This window comes from Aythya fuligula, chromosome 5 (genome assembly GCF_009819795.1).
Source record: "Aythya fuligula isolate bAytFul2 chromosome 5, bAytFul2.pri, whole genome shotgun sequence".
NCBI lineage: Eukaryota > Metazoa > Chordata > Aves > Anseriformes > Anatidae > Aythya > Aythya fuligula.
This window is the reverse complement of record NC_045563.1, coordinates 1,862,389-1,879,025: the sequence shown is the minus strand read 5'-3', so window position 1 is coordinate 1,879,025 and position 16,637 is coordinate 1,862,389. Positions and strand designations below refer to the sequence as shown.

General features: G+C 46.9%; 1 protein-coding gene across 1 annotated transcript in view; it reads left to right on the top strand.

Moving 5' to 3' along the window:
• The window catches only part of MDGA2 (MAM domain containing glycosylphosphatidylinositol anchor 2), a 340,235-nt gene that overhangs the window by 209,749 nt on the left and 113,849 nt on the right, over positions 1-16,637 (top strand). Inside the window, exon 8 of the mRNA XM_032187749.1 lies at positions 1,057-1,350. Coding sequence (XP_032043640.1) covers positions 1,057-1,350 — 294 coding nt within the window. The remainder of the gene's footprint in view (positions 1-1,056; positions 1,351-16,637) is intronic.

The following is a 16,637-nucleotide window of genomic DNA, read 5'->3' as shown; positions in this document are numbered from 1 at the left end:
TGATCTGGAGGGCACGAACAGCTCCGGAGCCGGCACTTTGATTTGCTTTGTGCTAAAAGAGAGGAGGAAATTGGATATAAAACCAATATAGGTATGATGAGATGGTAACGATAATTGGATGTGGCAAAACTGTTCTCATCAGGCCTGTGAAGCTTGCAGCGCTTTGTAATTATCAAATGCAATCACCCAAAGCCCAGCGGCAGAAGAGCCGCCTCTGATGGGACCAACGGTGGGAACTCGTTGAGATGCCTGGCATGCAAACCCTGATGGCTTTGCAAGGGGTAACAAGCGATTTCTGTTCTGGTCAAGCTCCCTGCACAGCAAGGTCTCTCCTGTGGTGAGCAAGGCCTTCTCCTGGCTGCCAAAGGTTGGTTGTTCAAGGCTGGGAGTGATAAATCAGCTGCTGATGGCAATTAGGAAGCCTTGTTCTTGCGAGGCTGCAGGATGGGGCCTTCAGCATGGTGGCACCATGTGTTGTGCTCACAGGGTTACCTAACTCCTGTGGGATGCAGTTCTTCACATCTTCCTTCCGGATTTGTTAAGGCAAATCTCTAAGGAAAAACACCACTTTAACGAGCTTCCTGTGACAGAAACATGCCAACTGCCTTTTGCTTTCAGGCTGTGAATTCTGAGCTGGCACAGCTCTTCCTCTGCTGTTATGAGCTGGGTAAAATCGGAAGCCAGGCTGTAAGAAAAAAGTGGTTTAAGTTGCAAATCCCCATAACGAGGAAAGCTGTAACTACTGGTGATAAAGGGCTAGTTACAGCCGCTGGTCTGCTGAGCACCGTTAGGGCATTTGGCACGGGGGGCACACACATGGCGGGGAGCGAGTGGTGAGCTTGGGCAGTTAAATCTTTCTTTAACTGCTTCAGGCAGCCGAGCACTTTGCCTAGTAAATATAGTAGGATTATACAGTCTCCTGATATGTGCAATCAATGTGCATTGCTCTAGGTGTATAAATGATTTCTTGATATATGGTTACAACCGTGTAAGAGAGAAAGCCATCTGATGTTTCCGTAACGCTAATTGCTGAACTGTCTCTTTTTCTCTTTGAAGTCCCACCCAATTTGACTGTTCCTCAAGAAAAGTCCCCCCTGGTCACTCGGGAAGGGGACACGATCGAGCTGCAGTGCCAGGTGACAGGAAAGCCCAAACCCATCATCCTGTGGTCCCGAGCTGACAAGGAGGTCGTGATGCCGGATGGGGCAATGCAGACGGAGAGCTATGATGGCATCCTGAGGATCGTGAACGTGTCCAGGGAGATGACAGGAACCTACAGGTGCCAGACCAGTCAGTACAACGGGTTTAATGTGAAACCCAGGGAAGCCTTGGTACAGCTCATCGTGCAGTGTGAGTAGACCCTTATTTTCTTTTCGTGTGGCTTTGCTGAGGAAAAGAAGTTGATTTATTTGTCCCCTAAATAAACAGCAGCGAAAGTCTTATGGTTGTTACATTTTTGGTGCTGTGTTGTTTGGCTCTGCAGCTCCCTGAATTCATGGCTTTAATGTAAATACAGAAGTAAAAATGACATAGAAGTCCCATTTATACTAAAAAACTGTAGGGTCATGATTATTTTCCCAATGCCTAGCTCTATATTTCTTGACACAGGAACAAGCACATGAGGTAGGAGGACATCTATAAATGCAGATCTGATACTGACCTCGTTTGTTGAGGGCGTAAAACAAGGAGAAAAAAAGAGCAAGAGCTGTTCCATCTTAGCTGATCTGCATGCAGGTCTGCAGAGCTGCTTCTGACGCTAAATGTGAACTGTCAACATCAGGAATGGGAGGGAAAACTTAAGAGGAAATCAATTAATTTGGAATGCTCCATGTTTATTATTGGAAAATGAAAAGCCTGGGTTGATATGGCTTATGGGGAACAATGAGTGGTTGTTTGTTGCCATGTAGAAGATGTTTACTTGCATTTGTCTGTTGAATTTTCAGTACTTATTTTCACTTGTTTATGAAGTGACTTGTGCAGCCTGTATTTGCTCCAGTTTCAGATGCCCAAATGTTATGGCAGATTTGCTTTAACAGCGCTCTGTGCTCAGCACAACTGACCTCGTTTGGGGCCTCTGGTGCTGAGATACTGCAATATCCATAGCTATTGCTAATAATCAACTGATCTGTTTTTTTCAAGGTCTGTTGTATAACAAATTATTTATGCACTTGATTACGTGTTGTGGTATCTGCCGTGCTTCCATCAGGGCTGCTTACTGGTGCACGTTTAGTTTGTCTTTTTGTCGGAGCACATCATCTCTTCTGTATGTCTGTGCGGAGTCCGGCATGGCTGCAAACATCCTGGTTCAGGCTGGTTGTGATGCCTGGGTGCTGAAAGCTCCTTCGAGTAATTCAGGTCATGTACCGATGCACATGTGGAGGGCATTTGTGTTAAAGTGAGGGCTTTGGTGGGAAAGCTCTGGAGGTAAATCTGCTCCAGCAGCTCCAGACAGCAAACCCACGAGCTGCCCCATCCCCACTGCCTTCCTTTGCCACTCCTATGAGAGAACAAAGCTTTCTCCTCGCTGTCTTTAGGAGCATTATGAGTCAAGAGAAGCTCAGTAATTTTCAGCATTGCTTTTATTATTATTATTATTATTTTATCTGAAATCCTCAGAAGCTCAATTCAATGGAGGATAGTATTCAGAAGCACTCTTGACATGGCTCTGTACAACAGCTGCGATGTGTCCCGTGGCTTGCCCTGGAAGGCTTTATTTCAAGTCTTTGAAAGTCATAGAAACTCTTCAATTTATCCAGCAAGCTCTGCATCATTTATCCTGCTCCATTTCAAAGCTTTTAAGCAGATGCTATTATTTTCTTCAGCAAGGAGGTAATCGTGCATTTCATGTTAGAGGAAGGCATGGCTGGGTCTGGGTCCTGGGGACTGCTTCCCAGGATGTAGACCTCCCAGCACCTCCTCCTCTTCAGGCCCTGAGCCAGGCCTTGGTGGACCCAGAGGACGACTCTTGCTGACTTCCAACAGCATCTGGTGGATGCAGTGCTTGGGTTGCTGTTATTTTACTGAATTTTACTGGAGGAAGGAGCTCTGGCTTTATTTATTCTTAGCACTACATTAGAAGCAACAATTCCTGTATTCTGAAAGAGATGAGAGACAAATCGAAAATGGTTATAATAAACAGGATCATAACAGGTATTTACTTGAGAATTTTCTTTAATCTGTCCTTGTTCAGATTCCTACATACTTTGTTCAGATCCCAGTGAGTGACAATTTGAAGGTAAATGGACAAAGCAGATGTTGTGCAGTGCTTTGATTGTATTTCTTGTGGGAGGAAGGTACGTGTGTTCACAGTGACTTCGGCATCGTTTCCATAACTAGCATACTACTTATTCAATTGTCATAAAAATCACTTCCTTTTCAGTAATTTTATAGTATTTTTATATGCTTCTATTAGTTAGAAACAGGGAAAGATATTTAATGAAACACTTCCCTTTATACTCAACTCATTGATTTCAATTTGTGTACGGTACGTGGGTGTGTGAGCAGATACGTTCATGGACCTTTGTAGCTGCATGCTGGCCCATCCTCGCTGGTGTAAGGAGAGTTTCAGATGTGGAAGAAGGACTTTCTGTCTGACCAGAGCTGTGTGTCGCTGCTCTGCTCCACAGGGCTAACCTCTCGGTAGAAATACCGCTCCCGGTCAGTTCACGCTTCAGAAAGATTGCTAAGGATAAATACAAAGATAAAGATATTTTTTTAACTTGACTCATTCTTAGTTCATCCTACCAATTTTAATGGGCAAAGTTTTGCTTTTTCTTTCTTCTGTTCTCTCCAGTTTTGTTCCTCTCTCTTCCCCTGCCTTCCCTTCAACACTATGCTCAGTGATGTTGGCATCCCAGACTGATTTTTCTAGGAGAAATGGCTTTTTTCTCTGCCGTGTCATAGTTAGGCCTCAAGTTATGGGCAAATTTGATGTTTCCTGTTGGCCATCAAATTCTAAAAATTCTAATAGGGAAAAGCAAATGCATCGTGGGAAGCAAGAAGTAAAGGACGACGCAGCTCTCTGAGCCCCTGTCTGCTGGGCAAGACGTGGTTGGTGTGCTGTGCAGTCCGCCTCAAAATCTTTGTCACATCCTGCAGCAATTGTTCAACGGTATAATGCAGAAAAGGTGCTCATTCTGAGGACTAATTGAAAAGGTTCATATGAGGAATCTTATTGAAAATCGTAATGATCCGGTTGTTAGGCACCTGTGCTCCCTGCATGGCTTTGGAGAGTGAAACATTCGCAGAAGGCAGCAGAGCCTGTCCTAAGGAAGGTGTCTGGGATGTTTTTTCTTGTCCAAGTTCCCTGTCTGTAAAATAGAGATAACATTTTCCTACCCTAGAGGTTGCAGAGATGAGATTCTGAGGACGCTGTAGTAATGAAAGACATGCAGTCCCTGATTTGATCAATAACTCCTGGATCCTTTGCTTATTGCTGTTGTTGTCCTGTGCTGTTTTCTCCCAGGTCTGTTGTCACTCTCCCCAGGCTGTGGGGTTTGCTGAATTTGATCTTCATTTTTTGGTACATGTTGTGAGCCCTGCTAGCTTTTCTGTGAGAGATTCATTAGGAACATGGAATACAGCACCAGGAGCAAGAAGAGCTAAGCTCAGAGGGGTGGGAGTGGATTTTTGTTGTGGCTCCAATGTCTGCTTCCCACGAGGGAGTGGGAACAGCTCAGCGGTGGCGTTTGGTGTTGCAGGACACTGCCTGCTGCAAAATGCTCAGGGGTGGCCAAGGCTGCTCCAGGAGGAGCTCCAGCTCCTGCTGAAGCTCAGGTGGCCTCACCAGGTGGGAGCCTTCCAGCCATGAGCCCAGGAAGGTCTCTGGGAGGTGGCTCCTGTGCCCTGAGTGAGACAGGAGAGAGGATGCTCTAGGCACGTGCTCCTCAGTGTGGCTGCTCCTGGCTCAGTTTGAGAAGGGCAGGAAGGAACAAACAGAAAGCAGGAGTTACGGGCAGTGCTGGGGCTCGGAGCCCTGCACTTGCCTGCAGCACTGACCATTTCCCTGTGTGCAAATTTTGATAAATAAAATAAATAAATAAATGCCTGCTGTTGGCAGACGGGATGCAATCCAGTAATAATTTAAATGCACCGCTTTTACTGCGGGAAGAAAACACTTGGGAAATAAAAACGCCATCAGGTACAATATAATCAAATGTTTACATCGTGTACCTTATCAAGTGATGATAGCAGGAAGGACAGAATCATTTTTCACAGTGGACATTGCTGCTTCTTGGGCTCGCGCTTTATATGCCGTAGTTTTACTTCGGTGCTACATAAAATATTGTTTATAATATAAACTGTTTTCCAAATGCATTGGTCTCCAAGTACTTGTAAAGCCTCTTAAAACATCGAATATATCTCCTGGTAACCTGGTTGGCAGAGCAGTCGACCACATTGTGATACTCTGAATTTTCCTTTCAGTTTGGGTTCTGGTTTATGTATGTCGTTCCTCCTCGGTAATAAATTCTGAGCAACTAATGAAATCACACTGAAGGGGAATGTCCTTCAGGGATTATATTTGAAATGGAACAGAGCTAATTAGCAAGAAATATGAGGCTGAATTATGATCTCAGGTGCATCATTCCAAATCTGGAGTGAATCAGTGGGGCATAAATTAGTGTTTCTGGTTTTACATCAGCAGGGACAGCTCAGAGTTGGGTCCTCTTTGTTTTGATTGTAGAAGTTATTTGCAGGTGAGGATTGAAAAGTTGTTCTTATGCTTTAGACAGGCAATTTTGCAGCTCAAAATTTGCCGTAGCTGTGACTGTCTAAATATGTGCCTGATGAAATATGTATATGTAAATATGTATTATATTAATAATGAAATATTTTTAAATGAAAAAAAAAAAAGAATTAAATATTCTCCATCACAAATAGAACTAGAAATAATTAGCTTAAAACTCATGGAGATACATGGAGATATAGGAAGGGAACCATGAGAAGCTTTTTAAAAGGCAGAGCCGCTGATGGTCAGTCACCAGCCAGGAGATGTGCAGGTGGGTCCGTGGATGCCTTGCAGCCGTGGGAAGCCGGATGGGAAAACCCTGCAGGAGGCGGGCAGTGAAGGGGATGGGACTGGGGAAACTGCTCTGCTCTGGGGAAGTTCACGGCGAGCTTTAGCTCTGGAGAGGGGCCACGACAGCAGCTCACTACTGAGGAAGGTTCTTGCATTCAAGTCCTTCATTCATATTGTTGGGCAGAGGTAAATGAGTTAAGGACATTGTGTCGTGAATGAGAATCAGCACTGCAAGCCAAGCTTCCAGGGGGAAACCCTCTAGATTTTCAAATCAGCTTATACAATTTTAGCTATGATAATGTTTTAAAAAGGGGGTTGTCAGGGAATTTCTGTAGGTGAAAAGTAACTGAGTGAGGACAATGTCTTTATTTTTGAATAACCACTGACACCTGTGTTTAAGCACATTGAAATCACAAAGGAAATCCACATCTTATGTTTTATGTTCATATTATTTACATCACATTTATATTTTTTTTTCTTACTTTGTGATCGTGAGTTTGAGTAGAAGAAGCTGATTGATATTCAGGGCAAGTTTTATATAACCCAAGATATTCCTAGACTGTTTGGTTTGTTACTTTCTGGAGTATTTCCTTTGTAGGTCACTGGCTGGTAGCTATCTCCAGAGATCAGGTTTTATTCTAATGGGAGGCAGGGCAGGCCAAAGGAGGCCAGAATTGGACCTTGCTACTTACATCTTTCTGTGCTGTTTTTAATGTTTTGGTTTTGTGTGTGTGTGGTTTTGTGGTTTTTCGTGCATGTTGCCTGTCTGTGCCTAAAGATTTTCTGTGCTGTCATGGTACACGTTTAATGTATCAGATGTGGCTAACGCTGTCCTTACCTTTAACCAGTCAGTAAGCAGTAAATCTTCCAGGTCCTTCATTCTTAGACTAGAACATTTCCAGAAAACTCTCCTATGGAAAACTCTTTTATATAAAACAATTTTCAATAACTCTTCGAGAAAGTTCTCAGTGAAAGATGATAGAGAACAATTGCAGCATAACACTTCAGCAATTATGGCTTTGCATGTCATTTATCTGAATGTAGCAAGGCAGGAAAAGTATGTGGAAATAATGGATGGCTTGATCAGCAAAGTGAAATACTGGGAGCTTTTTGACATTTAGCAAGGCCAAAGGCAATGACCTGGAGTGGTAATGAATATGCAAACACTGGCAACATGGAAATTGTAAATGCAAATTAGATCAGTTGAATTTTTCCTTGTTTAATATTAAAGCTATATATAGAACCTCCTGAGATGGATCTTCTGCTTCTTAGAAATTCCAGAGGACAGAGCAGCAGCGAGTACCCCAGAACTTAGAGCATAAACATGAATGTTATTGGGAAAGAAAATGAATTACTCATTGTTCCTATTGAACAATTGCTCATGTAGAAGATAGTCTTATACACAAAGAATTTCCTAGCAGTGTCTGAGAGACACAACAACAAAAACTTGTGGGTTTTGTTTGTTTAAGGAATGAGAGGGGGAACAGGATTAGTTGAAAATATTGCATTTGCAAATTTAATACATGAAGAATCAGAAAGGGGTGTCTGAATGCTCTGCATGTCATGGATATCACATCAAGGAGCTGAACAATCAGACTGACAGTCTCAGGAGGATGGCACCTTTTAATCCAGCAGTGCACAGGAGTTCTTTCAGGTTTGTTCATGGAAACACAGAAAGATTGGGAGCTTTAGTGCCTGTGTGTAGTATTTGCAGGAGAACTGAGGTTTTCTTCTGTCTTTGTATCATGCATTGGGCCAGGTCCGATTCTGAAGGAGTTTTGTTGTGATGTGATGACAGAGAGAGCCCACCTCCACAATTAAGAGCTAGGATGGACAGATATACACAGTGAGCTACAGTGAAAAAGGACTGAAGAAAATCTGAGTCTCTGTGCTAGGACCTGTGGTCTTCAGTGAAATGAGAAATGGTCATGTGGAGCAGGTGCACAGCAGAACAACGAATGTCATGGATAGAAAATGCCAAAAAGGTCAACAAATATCATGTAGGGACTATAGCACCTGCAGGAGGAGGGAAGGCAGGGAGGGCTCCCGAGCTCGGAGTGGCCAAGGAGGGCAGTGCCAGGGCACACGTTGCCTTGTGTCCCCCAGCAGGGCCACGGCATTCCCTGGGACCAGAGTGGGGACGCAGCTCCTGACACCAGGCACCACATTTACACGCAAATCTCCTTCTCACCCATTGTTTTCTAGGCCAAAAGTATTAATGGATTATACAACCGATTAAACAAAATAATGGAAGAAAAGCTATTGAGCACTGCAGTGCTGAGGCACAGCCAGCCCCAGCCTGCAGAGGGCTGGAAGCAGGCTGTGCTTTGGGCTCTGCTCTCTGCCCTGCTGCTGCTTTTCTCTTCTTTAAATGATTGCTGCTGACCAGCAGCAAGTGGAGAAGAGTGCTCTAAGGGTGTTCTTGCTTTAATTTAATCTTAGGCTTTATCCTGTCTTTAGCATCTTAAGCTATTTGCCTCCCTTGGTCCTCTTTACTGCTCTGTTAGTAATTTAGGATACTCTCCAGTAGCGCTCTCATTCTGTCTGCAAAAAGTGTTACACAAAGTTCAAGCACAAATGTGTGCTTTCACCAAATAAAATTCATAAGAAAATCAACAACCAAACAACAGAAAGGTGAAGCAGAATAATTAGGTTGCCCATTCAGCTTTTTTTTCTTTTCTTTCTTTTTTTTTTTTTTTTCTGTTGGCTCTTTTTAACTGAAGAAGGTGCAAAGTAAATATGCTTTTTTTTTTTTTTTCGTGTATAATTTAGGTGACTTATTCCCATAATTAAATAAATCCACATTTTAATTAAAACTATGATTGCAAAGTGAAGCATTTAAAGTTTAGGGCTTAGGGATTGATATATGTAGCTAACTAATTTTGACTGTGAATGCTGCTGTGTTACATCAAGTATTTGGTTACATGATCATTTCTTTTGCTCAGTAAATAGCTCCTCTTGTCTAACTTTTGAGTGTTTCTGGCTTTAACACTCTCATGACGTAAAGTCTTCAAGGCAATTTACGTATTTAAGGCCTGGTTGTTACTTTCTGTGCACTCTCTTATGGCAGATTTTTTTTATTATTATTCAGACGTTTTGTCCACTGCTGCTAAGTTGAAGTTTTGCAAATCATTTTGCCTGTGGAGAAAAAAATGGTGTCAGCAGGCACATTCCTTTCACTCAGCAGCAGGGACGAAATTAGACCTCAATTGTGCTGGTACATAATCAGTTTTTTTGTGATGGAGCTAGTCCAGAGGATGCTGGACTCGTTACAGCAGTCACTGAGATGCTGTGAAAGCCAACGGGATCTTGGTTGCTGTGGGGCAGTGCTGCTTTTTCAAAGAGCTTTCTTTGGGTCATTCCCATCAGGCTTTGGAAAAATCTGCGTTGACTGTTTTGTGTGAGATCTTCCTCTACTCTTCTCCTCCTGTCAAAAACTAAATAATAATAAAAATGTTAGGAGCTAAATGAGTAAGAATAGAAGGAGTTTTGCCAGCATCATCAGTGAGTTAAAGGTTTCAAAGAAGAAGGGACCACGTAGGTTGGGCACCTGTGGCAATGGCTTAATAGGGTGTGGGTTTTACCCACATGTTTTGTGGTTCCCCAGCTCCACCACATTCCTGGGGAGCCCCATTCTGCTTGGTGCAGGGAGATGCGAATTGCAAAGCAGCGATGCATGCACCCCTCTGACCTCAATTTGTTGCTGTGGGGACCACAGCCACCTGCACTGGGCGTCTGTGCAGCCTGCTGGCAGCATTAGTAAGCTGCACAAGTTGCTTTCTGGGGAAAGTTTGTGATTGAAAACTCCCAGTAACGGGATTTCTCATGCTCTCTTTCTTATATTCAGAAGCTTTCCACATAATGAAAGAGAAATTTCACACCTTTCATTTATTATTGGGTCTGTAAATAAAAATTCTTTAGAGTAAACAAAGAGGAGGCACAGCATACCTTTTTTTTTTTTTTTTTTTTTTTTTTTTTTTTTTTTTTTCAGAGCAGCTGTTATTTCTGAGTAGTCCAGGACCTTGAAAAGCTGCTCAAATACTCAAACCATTCAGAATTAATACATATTTGTCACTTTTCTAGCTTCCTTTGTAGTTAGTTGCTCAGTCCATTCATACAGTTTCTTACCAATAAGGCTGTTTTTATGCTTCCCTGTTTTAATCAACGGTTTCCCTTGAGGTATAGCTGCTTATTCAGGTTTATTTCATCACTCATATTTATTATTGGCACAATTTCTCCTTTTGCTCTGTTAGTAACCACTGCATCTATCCTCACCCATTCTCCCGATGGCAGTGCCCCTGTCCTGAAGCCTGGGCCCATCTTTGCCTGCCGCTGGGCGCAGCTTTTCTGCAGAGCCTGGGGCTTCCATGGGAGGCAGGCACAGCTCCCGTTCAGCTGTGATCTGTTGCAAAGCCAAGGTGTTTTGCAGACCTCCTTCCCACTCATCGGTTCTCCTGCTGGCTTTCTCCAACTCTTTTTCCTTGTCCAAGTACCCAGGCTGGGTAGAACCAGACACGGCAGCTCCTGCAACGTGGCCTTTGCATCTGGTCACGAACCATTGGTAAGGGCTCAGAGCTTGGCTGCCTGATGAGCTTTACACCACCCTGTGCTCCTGATTCCCCCCTGTACGGGGTCACACTTCTCTGGCTCATGTGGCAATGCCATGGCAAAGAGCACTGGGTGTCTAGCTCAGGCCAAGATGCAGGACATCAGCATTTTCTCCCCCACCTCTCTCTTACACTCTCAAAGAAGGTAATTAGCTTACTTTGACATGATGTTGACAAATCTCTCATGACAGTTACTCATCTCGGTGTTATCTTCCAGGCACTCACACATCAATGGATTATTTGTTGCAGTGTTTGTGGGAACTGAAGTGGAGCTGTCTGGGCCATAGCTTCCCAGCTCCTCCTCCTCCCAGCCCTGTTTTCAAGGTAGGGATTGGGTTTGTCACTGCATGGCTGTCTCATATCTCCTGGTTCCCCTAGTTCCACTTGTTTTCTCTAGACATTTCAGCGGTCCTTTCAGGCTCAAGCTTACTCAGGCCCTTCCAGTATGACTGCACGTGTGTTCTTTACATCCTCCTGAACTCAGTTCTTCCTGCTGGGGTAACTTCTGACATTTGGGGAGAGTCAGCTCCATTACAAAATCCTCATGTGCCAAGGCAATGAAAGAGCTTGATTCTTCTGTACTAAATGTTATTCCTATGACAGCTTGATTGAGTTGTAAACCTCAAACAAAATAGTTGATCGTTCTAATTCACTGCAAAGAAAATGTTGGTGTTACAGAGCACCACCAGGAAAATGAGAGTAACCACAGAACTGACTTCACATGTGCCTTTGTGTATGTCCTGCGTGCAGCCCTAGGCTGGCTTTTCACTTTCCAGAGAGAGGTTATAGCTTCGATGCACTCTGATGCTGTTTTTCCTTTCATAAAAGGTAGTTGACTGCGATGTCAAGGTCAATTCACTGGCAAGTTCTCCCTGTCCTATTCATTGCCTCAGCCTGATTTGAGGCTGTCGTAGCCTTTTGTCTTTAATCACATAGAGACTAAAATTCATTCCGGTCTTTCATGGAACCTGAAAGGCCCCAGTTTTTTGACTTCTCAGTCACTGACTGGCAAACAACCAAGGCACCTGGACTTGACCTTTCAGTTCCTGGAGGTGCTGATCATAGAAATTCTCACCATTTCCCTCCCTGCTCCTACCCTCCCTGTTTTGTTAGGCCATTTACAGGGATAAAATGCCTGAGGGTGAAGTTCAGGTTGTGGATGAGCCCAGTTAGATGTGCATTTTGTCATTTTAATCCTTAGTATCTGACTGTCTGGGCAGCAAATTCTCAAGAGATGTGTTGTGTTACAGCTTACAGCCCACACAACAGTTAGCCAACCTATTTCTTTTCCTAATTACTCATGTAACAGACCTTTTTGAAGAAAACTACTCGTTTTATTCACACAAATGCTCTTTATTCAGACGATCTTGCTGCTTTTTGAATACCAAAGCTCAACATGAAAGAGACCACACTGGTGTGCGTTTTATTAATTGTATATTAATTGTTTCAGCTTTGTTTGAAAAGCAAACTGTCTCCTGTTTGTATTGGATTGAAGGATAAAGAAGGCAACAGTACTTTATAATCTACTGAGACACCCCCAGAGGCCTCCTGTATTTTGGACGTATTTGATTCTAATTTAGTGCCTGAGTTTCTTTAGTGCATCCATTATTTAGTGCATCCACAATTATACTTGCGTGTTCTTTGGACCAGAAAATTTATATCAAAAAGAAGAAAGCAAAACAAATCCTGTCTCAAACAAAACAAACAAAAACAAAACTAAACAAAAACAATTCATCTTATTAAATTTAATATCATCAACCTGGAATAAGTTTATTTTAAGACATTTTCTGGTGTGCTGGTGTATACGTTTAAGATACAAAAACAGATTTTAGATGTGTGACTAGCGGTGTTCCCCAGGGGTCGGTGCTGGGTCCGGTCTTGTTCAATATCTTCATCGACGACCTTGATGAGGGAATAGTGTCTGCCCTCAGCAAGTACACCGATGACACAAAGCTGGGAGGAGTGGCTGGCATGCCAGAAGGCTGTGCTGCCATTCAGCGAGACCTGGACTGGCTGGAGAAATGGGCAGGAAGAAACCAAATGAGGTTTAACAAGAGCTGTACCCCGGGTGCAGGTACAGCTGTGGGGTGCTGCTGTCAGGGCAGCTTCACCATGGGAAGAGCCCAGGCAGGAGGAGCAGCTCTCACAGATCCAGGTTTCACTGACTTTATCTTCTTAGAATCATAGAAAATTAAGGTTGGAAAACACCTCCAAGATCATCTGGTCCAACCATCCCCTACCACCAGTGTCACCCACTAAACCATGTCCCTGTGCACCAAGGTCCAAGCTTTCCTTGAACACCCCCAGGGACAGTGACTCGACCACTTCCCTGGGCAACCCGTCCCAATGCCTGACTGCTCTTTCTGAGAAGGAATGTCTCCTTGTTGTTTTAATTGTTGAAGAGTAGTGCTCTTTGTTCAATTCTTTGTTTTAATTGTTGAAGAGGAGGGGCATGACATTTCCATCTTTCCACTCACCAGGGACATCACCCAGTGCCAAGACTTTTCAGCTATGATAGAGAGAGGCTTGGGAACTCCATCAGCCGGTTCCCTCAGGACCCTGGGATTCACAGAATCACAGAATCACAGAATTTCTAGGTTGGAACAGACCTCAAGATCATCGAGTCCAACCTCTCACCTAACACTAACAGTCCCCACTAAACCATATCCCTAAGCTCTACATCTAAACATCTTTTAAAGACCTCCAGGGATGGTGACTCCACCACTTTGCAGCGCGAAGGGAGCTGGGTCCTCTCTTGTGCCCTCCCTCGAGGCTCTGTGCAGAAGGGCTGCCACCTCTGGCACAAGGGCTGGAGGAAGGGAAAGAAGCACTCACACAACCCCTGAGAATCAGCAACAGAGTGGTTTATTGCTGGGAAGCCTGCGGCATGTCCATGGTGTTTGGGGGCCCCATCCCGAGCTAATGCTTGGGATGGAGCCTGCGCGACGCCGAGTAGGGGGTGGTCCGGGCACTCCTGCGCCGCTCTTTGTGTGCTTGCAGAGCAGAGAGCAAGGACGCGCTGCGGGGGTCCCAGCTCTGTTCTGGTGGAGGGGGATCCACCTCCATCGGCTCCTCCACGTCTTCCCGTGGATCCAGCTCCATGGGCTCCACGGTGCTGGGCAGAAGGCTAAGCCAGTCCTTGCCCGGGACTGCCCAGACGGGCTGCCTTCCATCCGTCATGTTTTCCGGCCAGGGTGCCGAGCCAGGGGGTCGGCCAGTTCCACGCCTTGGTCCTGTGCCACTGTCGGCTTGGTTTTGATGCGTGGCTGCGACGCTGCTGACTGGATTCTGGCTCTGGCTGGGTCCCGCGCTCTGTTCGGGATGGTAGGCACGCCTCTGCTCCCCGCGTCGTTCTTGCTGGTGGTCCTGCCTTTGCCTCTTATCACTGTGGTGGCCATGGGAAGGCCCAGGTGCCCCGTCGCTGTATTGTTGAGGGGATGGCCTGTTCCCTGCATCGCTGCGGTGCCAATGGTACCGCTTGTAGGTGTCTGGGCTTGCACGGTAGGCACGTGTCTGCTCCATGCGGCTGTCTGGCCGATGTGCCTGCCTTCGCCCCATGCCATCGCTGCGCCAGTTGGAAGACCCATGCCCCGAGTCGCTGTCAGGTTTAGGGCAGGGACGGCGCACGGCTTGGAGCTGCTGCTGGTTGAGTCCATCCTTGCTGGGTCTTGGCTGCACGCGATGCCTTTGATCGGGAGACCTTTCCATGCGGGGTGCCGAATCACGGGGTCGTCGACTTTCATACCTGGGTGCCATGCCACTGTGCGGTGGATTTCCCCTTGTGGCTCCGCTGCTGACGTCCCATTTCTGGCCGTGCCTGGGTCCCACTCTGTGTTGTGGGCTAGGGGCACGCCTCTGCTGCATGCGGCTGTCCGGCCGATGTTCCTGCCTTCCCCCCTCGCGACTACTGCGTGCATTGTAAGGCCCATGGCCCGAGTCGCTGTGAGGTTTAGGGGAAGGGCGACGCACGGCTTGCACGTGAAGTGTGAGCCCGTCCTTGCTGGGTCCTGGCCGCACGCGATGCTGTTGATCGGGAGACCTTTCCGTGCGGGGTGCCGAATAATGGGGTCGTTCGCTCCCACGCCTTGGTCCCGCTCCACTGCGCGCTTCCTCTCCACGTGTGGGCCCGACGCTGCCACGCCTGGGCCCCGCACTGCGTTGCGTGCTATAGTCACGCCTGTGCTCCTTGCGGCGCTCCGGCTGCTGGTCCTGCCTGTGCCTCACGCCGCCGTTTTGTCTAGAAGAAGGCCCAGGCCCCCTGTCGCTGGATGGTCGAGGGGCCGGCCTGTTCCCCGCATCGTTGCGGTGCCCTTGGGACCGCTTACGGGTGTCTGCGGGCTGGGTGCCAGAGCTGCCCTGGGCACTGGTGTCTCTTGTGCCTCCGGCGCTCTGCCTCTGCCCATTCATCTTCTTCTCCTCCTCGGCTGCTTTCCTTGCTGGTGCTCGCTGCGACTGAATTGCCGTCCGCTCACACCAACGAGGGCCGCCTCTCGCCTTGCTGCTTTGGCTCTTCCTTCTGCCACGGATGCGGCTGTCAGAGGGCCTCGAAGCTCAGCGAGTGGCGGGCCAGCGGCACGGGGCCCCTTTTATAGGGCCCGCAGCAAAGGCGGGGCAGTGGTGGCCACTGTGACCTCAGCAAGCCCCTGTGATGGAGGGGCCCATGCGTGGCCGAATTTGGGGGGCTGTGTTGGGAGTGGTCTGGGAGATGCCCTCACGTGGAGGAAGAAGGAGGGTTTTGGGGGCTGAGGGCCCCTTTTCTGGGGCTGGCTTCCCCGGGCCATTTGGCTCACCAGAGAGAAAGGCTGCCCCCTATCACACGGACTGCCCTGCACCTCCCATCCTGTGCCCTGGGTTTATTTTTAACACTGGTTTTTAAGTAATTTTATTCTTTATGAAAAAGGAGAGAAGCAAGGTGCATTTTCAAACCTAATTCCCATCTGCGCTTGTTCTCCGAGTGAAGAATTTCTTCCCCACATCACATCTAATCTAAATCTCCCCTCCATTTGCTCACAGAATCACAGAATTTTCCAGGTTGGAAGAGACCTCAAGGTCATCGAGTCCAACCTCCAACCTAACGCTAACAGCCCTCCACTAAACCATATCCCTAAGCTCTACATCTAAACGTCCTTTGAAGACTTCCAGGGATGGTGACTCCACCACTTCCCTGGGCAGCCTGTTCCAGTGCCTCACAACCCTTTCAGTGAAGAAGTTCTTCCTAACATCTAACCTAAAACTCCCCTGGCTCAACTTAAACCCATTCCCCCTCGTCCTGTCACCAGGCACGTGGGAGAACAGGCCAACCCCCACCTCGCTACAGCCTCCCTTGAGGTACCTAAAAAGAGCGATAAGGTCGCCCCTGAGCCTCCTCTTCTCCAGGCTGAACAAGCCCAGCTCCCTCAGCCGCTCCTCGTAGGACTTGTTCTCCAGGCCCCTCACCAGCTTCGTCGCCCTTCTCTGCACCCGCTCAAGCACCTCGATGTCCTTCTTGTAGCGAGGGGCCCAAAATTGAACACAGTACTCGAGGTGCGGCCTCACCAGAGCTGAGTACAGGGGGACGATCACCTCCCTAGCCCTGCTGGTCACGCTGTTCCTAATACAAGCCAGGATGCTGTTGGCCTTCTTGGCCACCTGAGCACACTGCTGGCTCATATTCAGCTGACTATCCACCATCACTCCCAGGTCCTTCTCTGCCTGGCAGCTTTCCAACCATTCCTCTCCCAGCCTGTAGCTCTGCTTGGGGTTATTGCGCCCCAGGTGCAGGACCCGGCACTTGGCCTTGTTAAACTTCATGCAGTTGACCTCAGCCCATCGGTGCAGCCTATCCAGATCCTCCTGCAGAGCTTTCCTACCCTCAAGCAGATCGACACACGCACCTAACTTGGTGTCATCTGCGAACTTACTGAGGGTGCACTCGATGCCCTCGTCCAGATCATCGATGAAGATATTAAAGAGGACTGGCCCCAGCACCGAGCCCTGGGGAATGCCACTAGTGACTGGCCTCCAACTGGTCT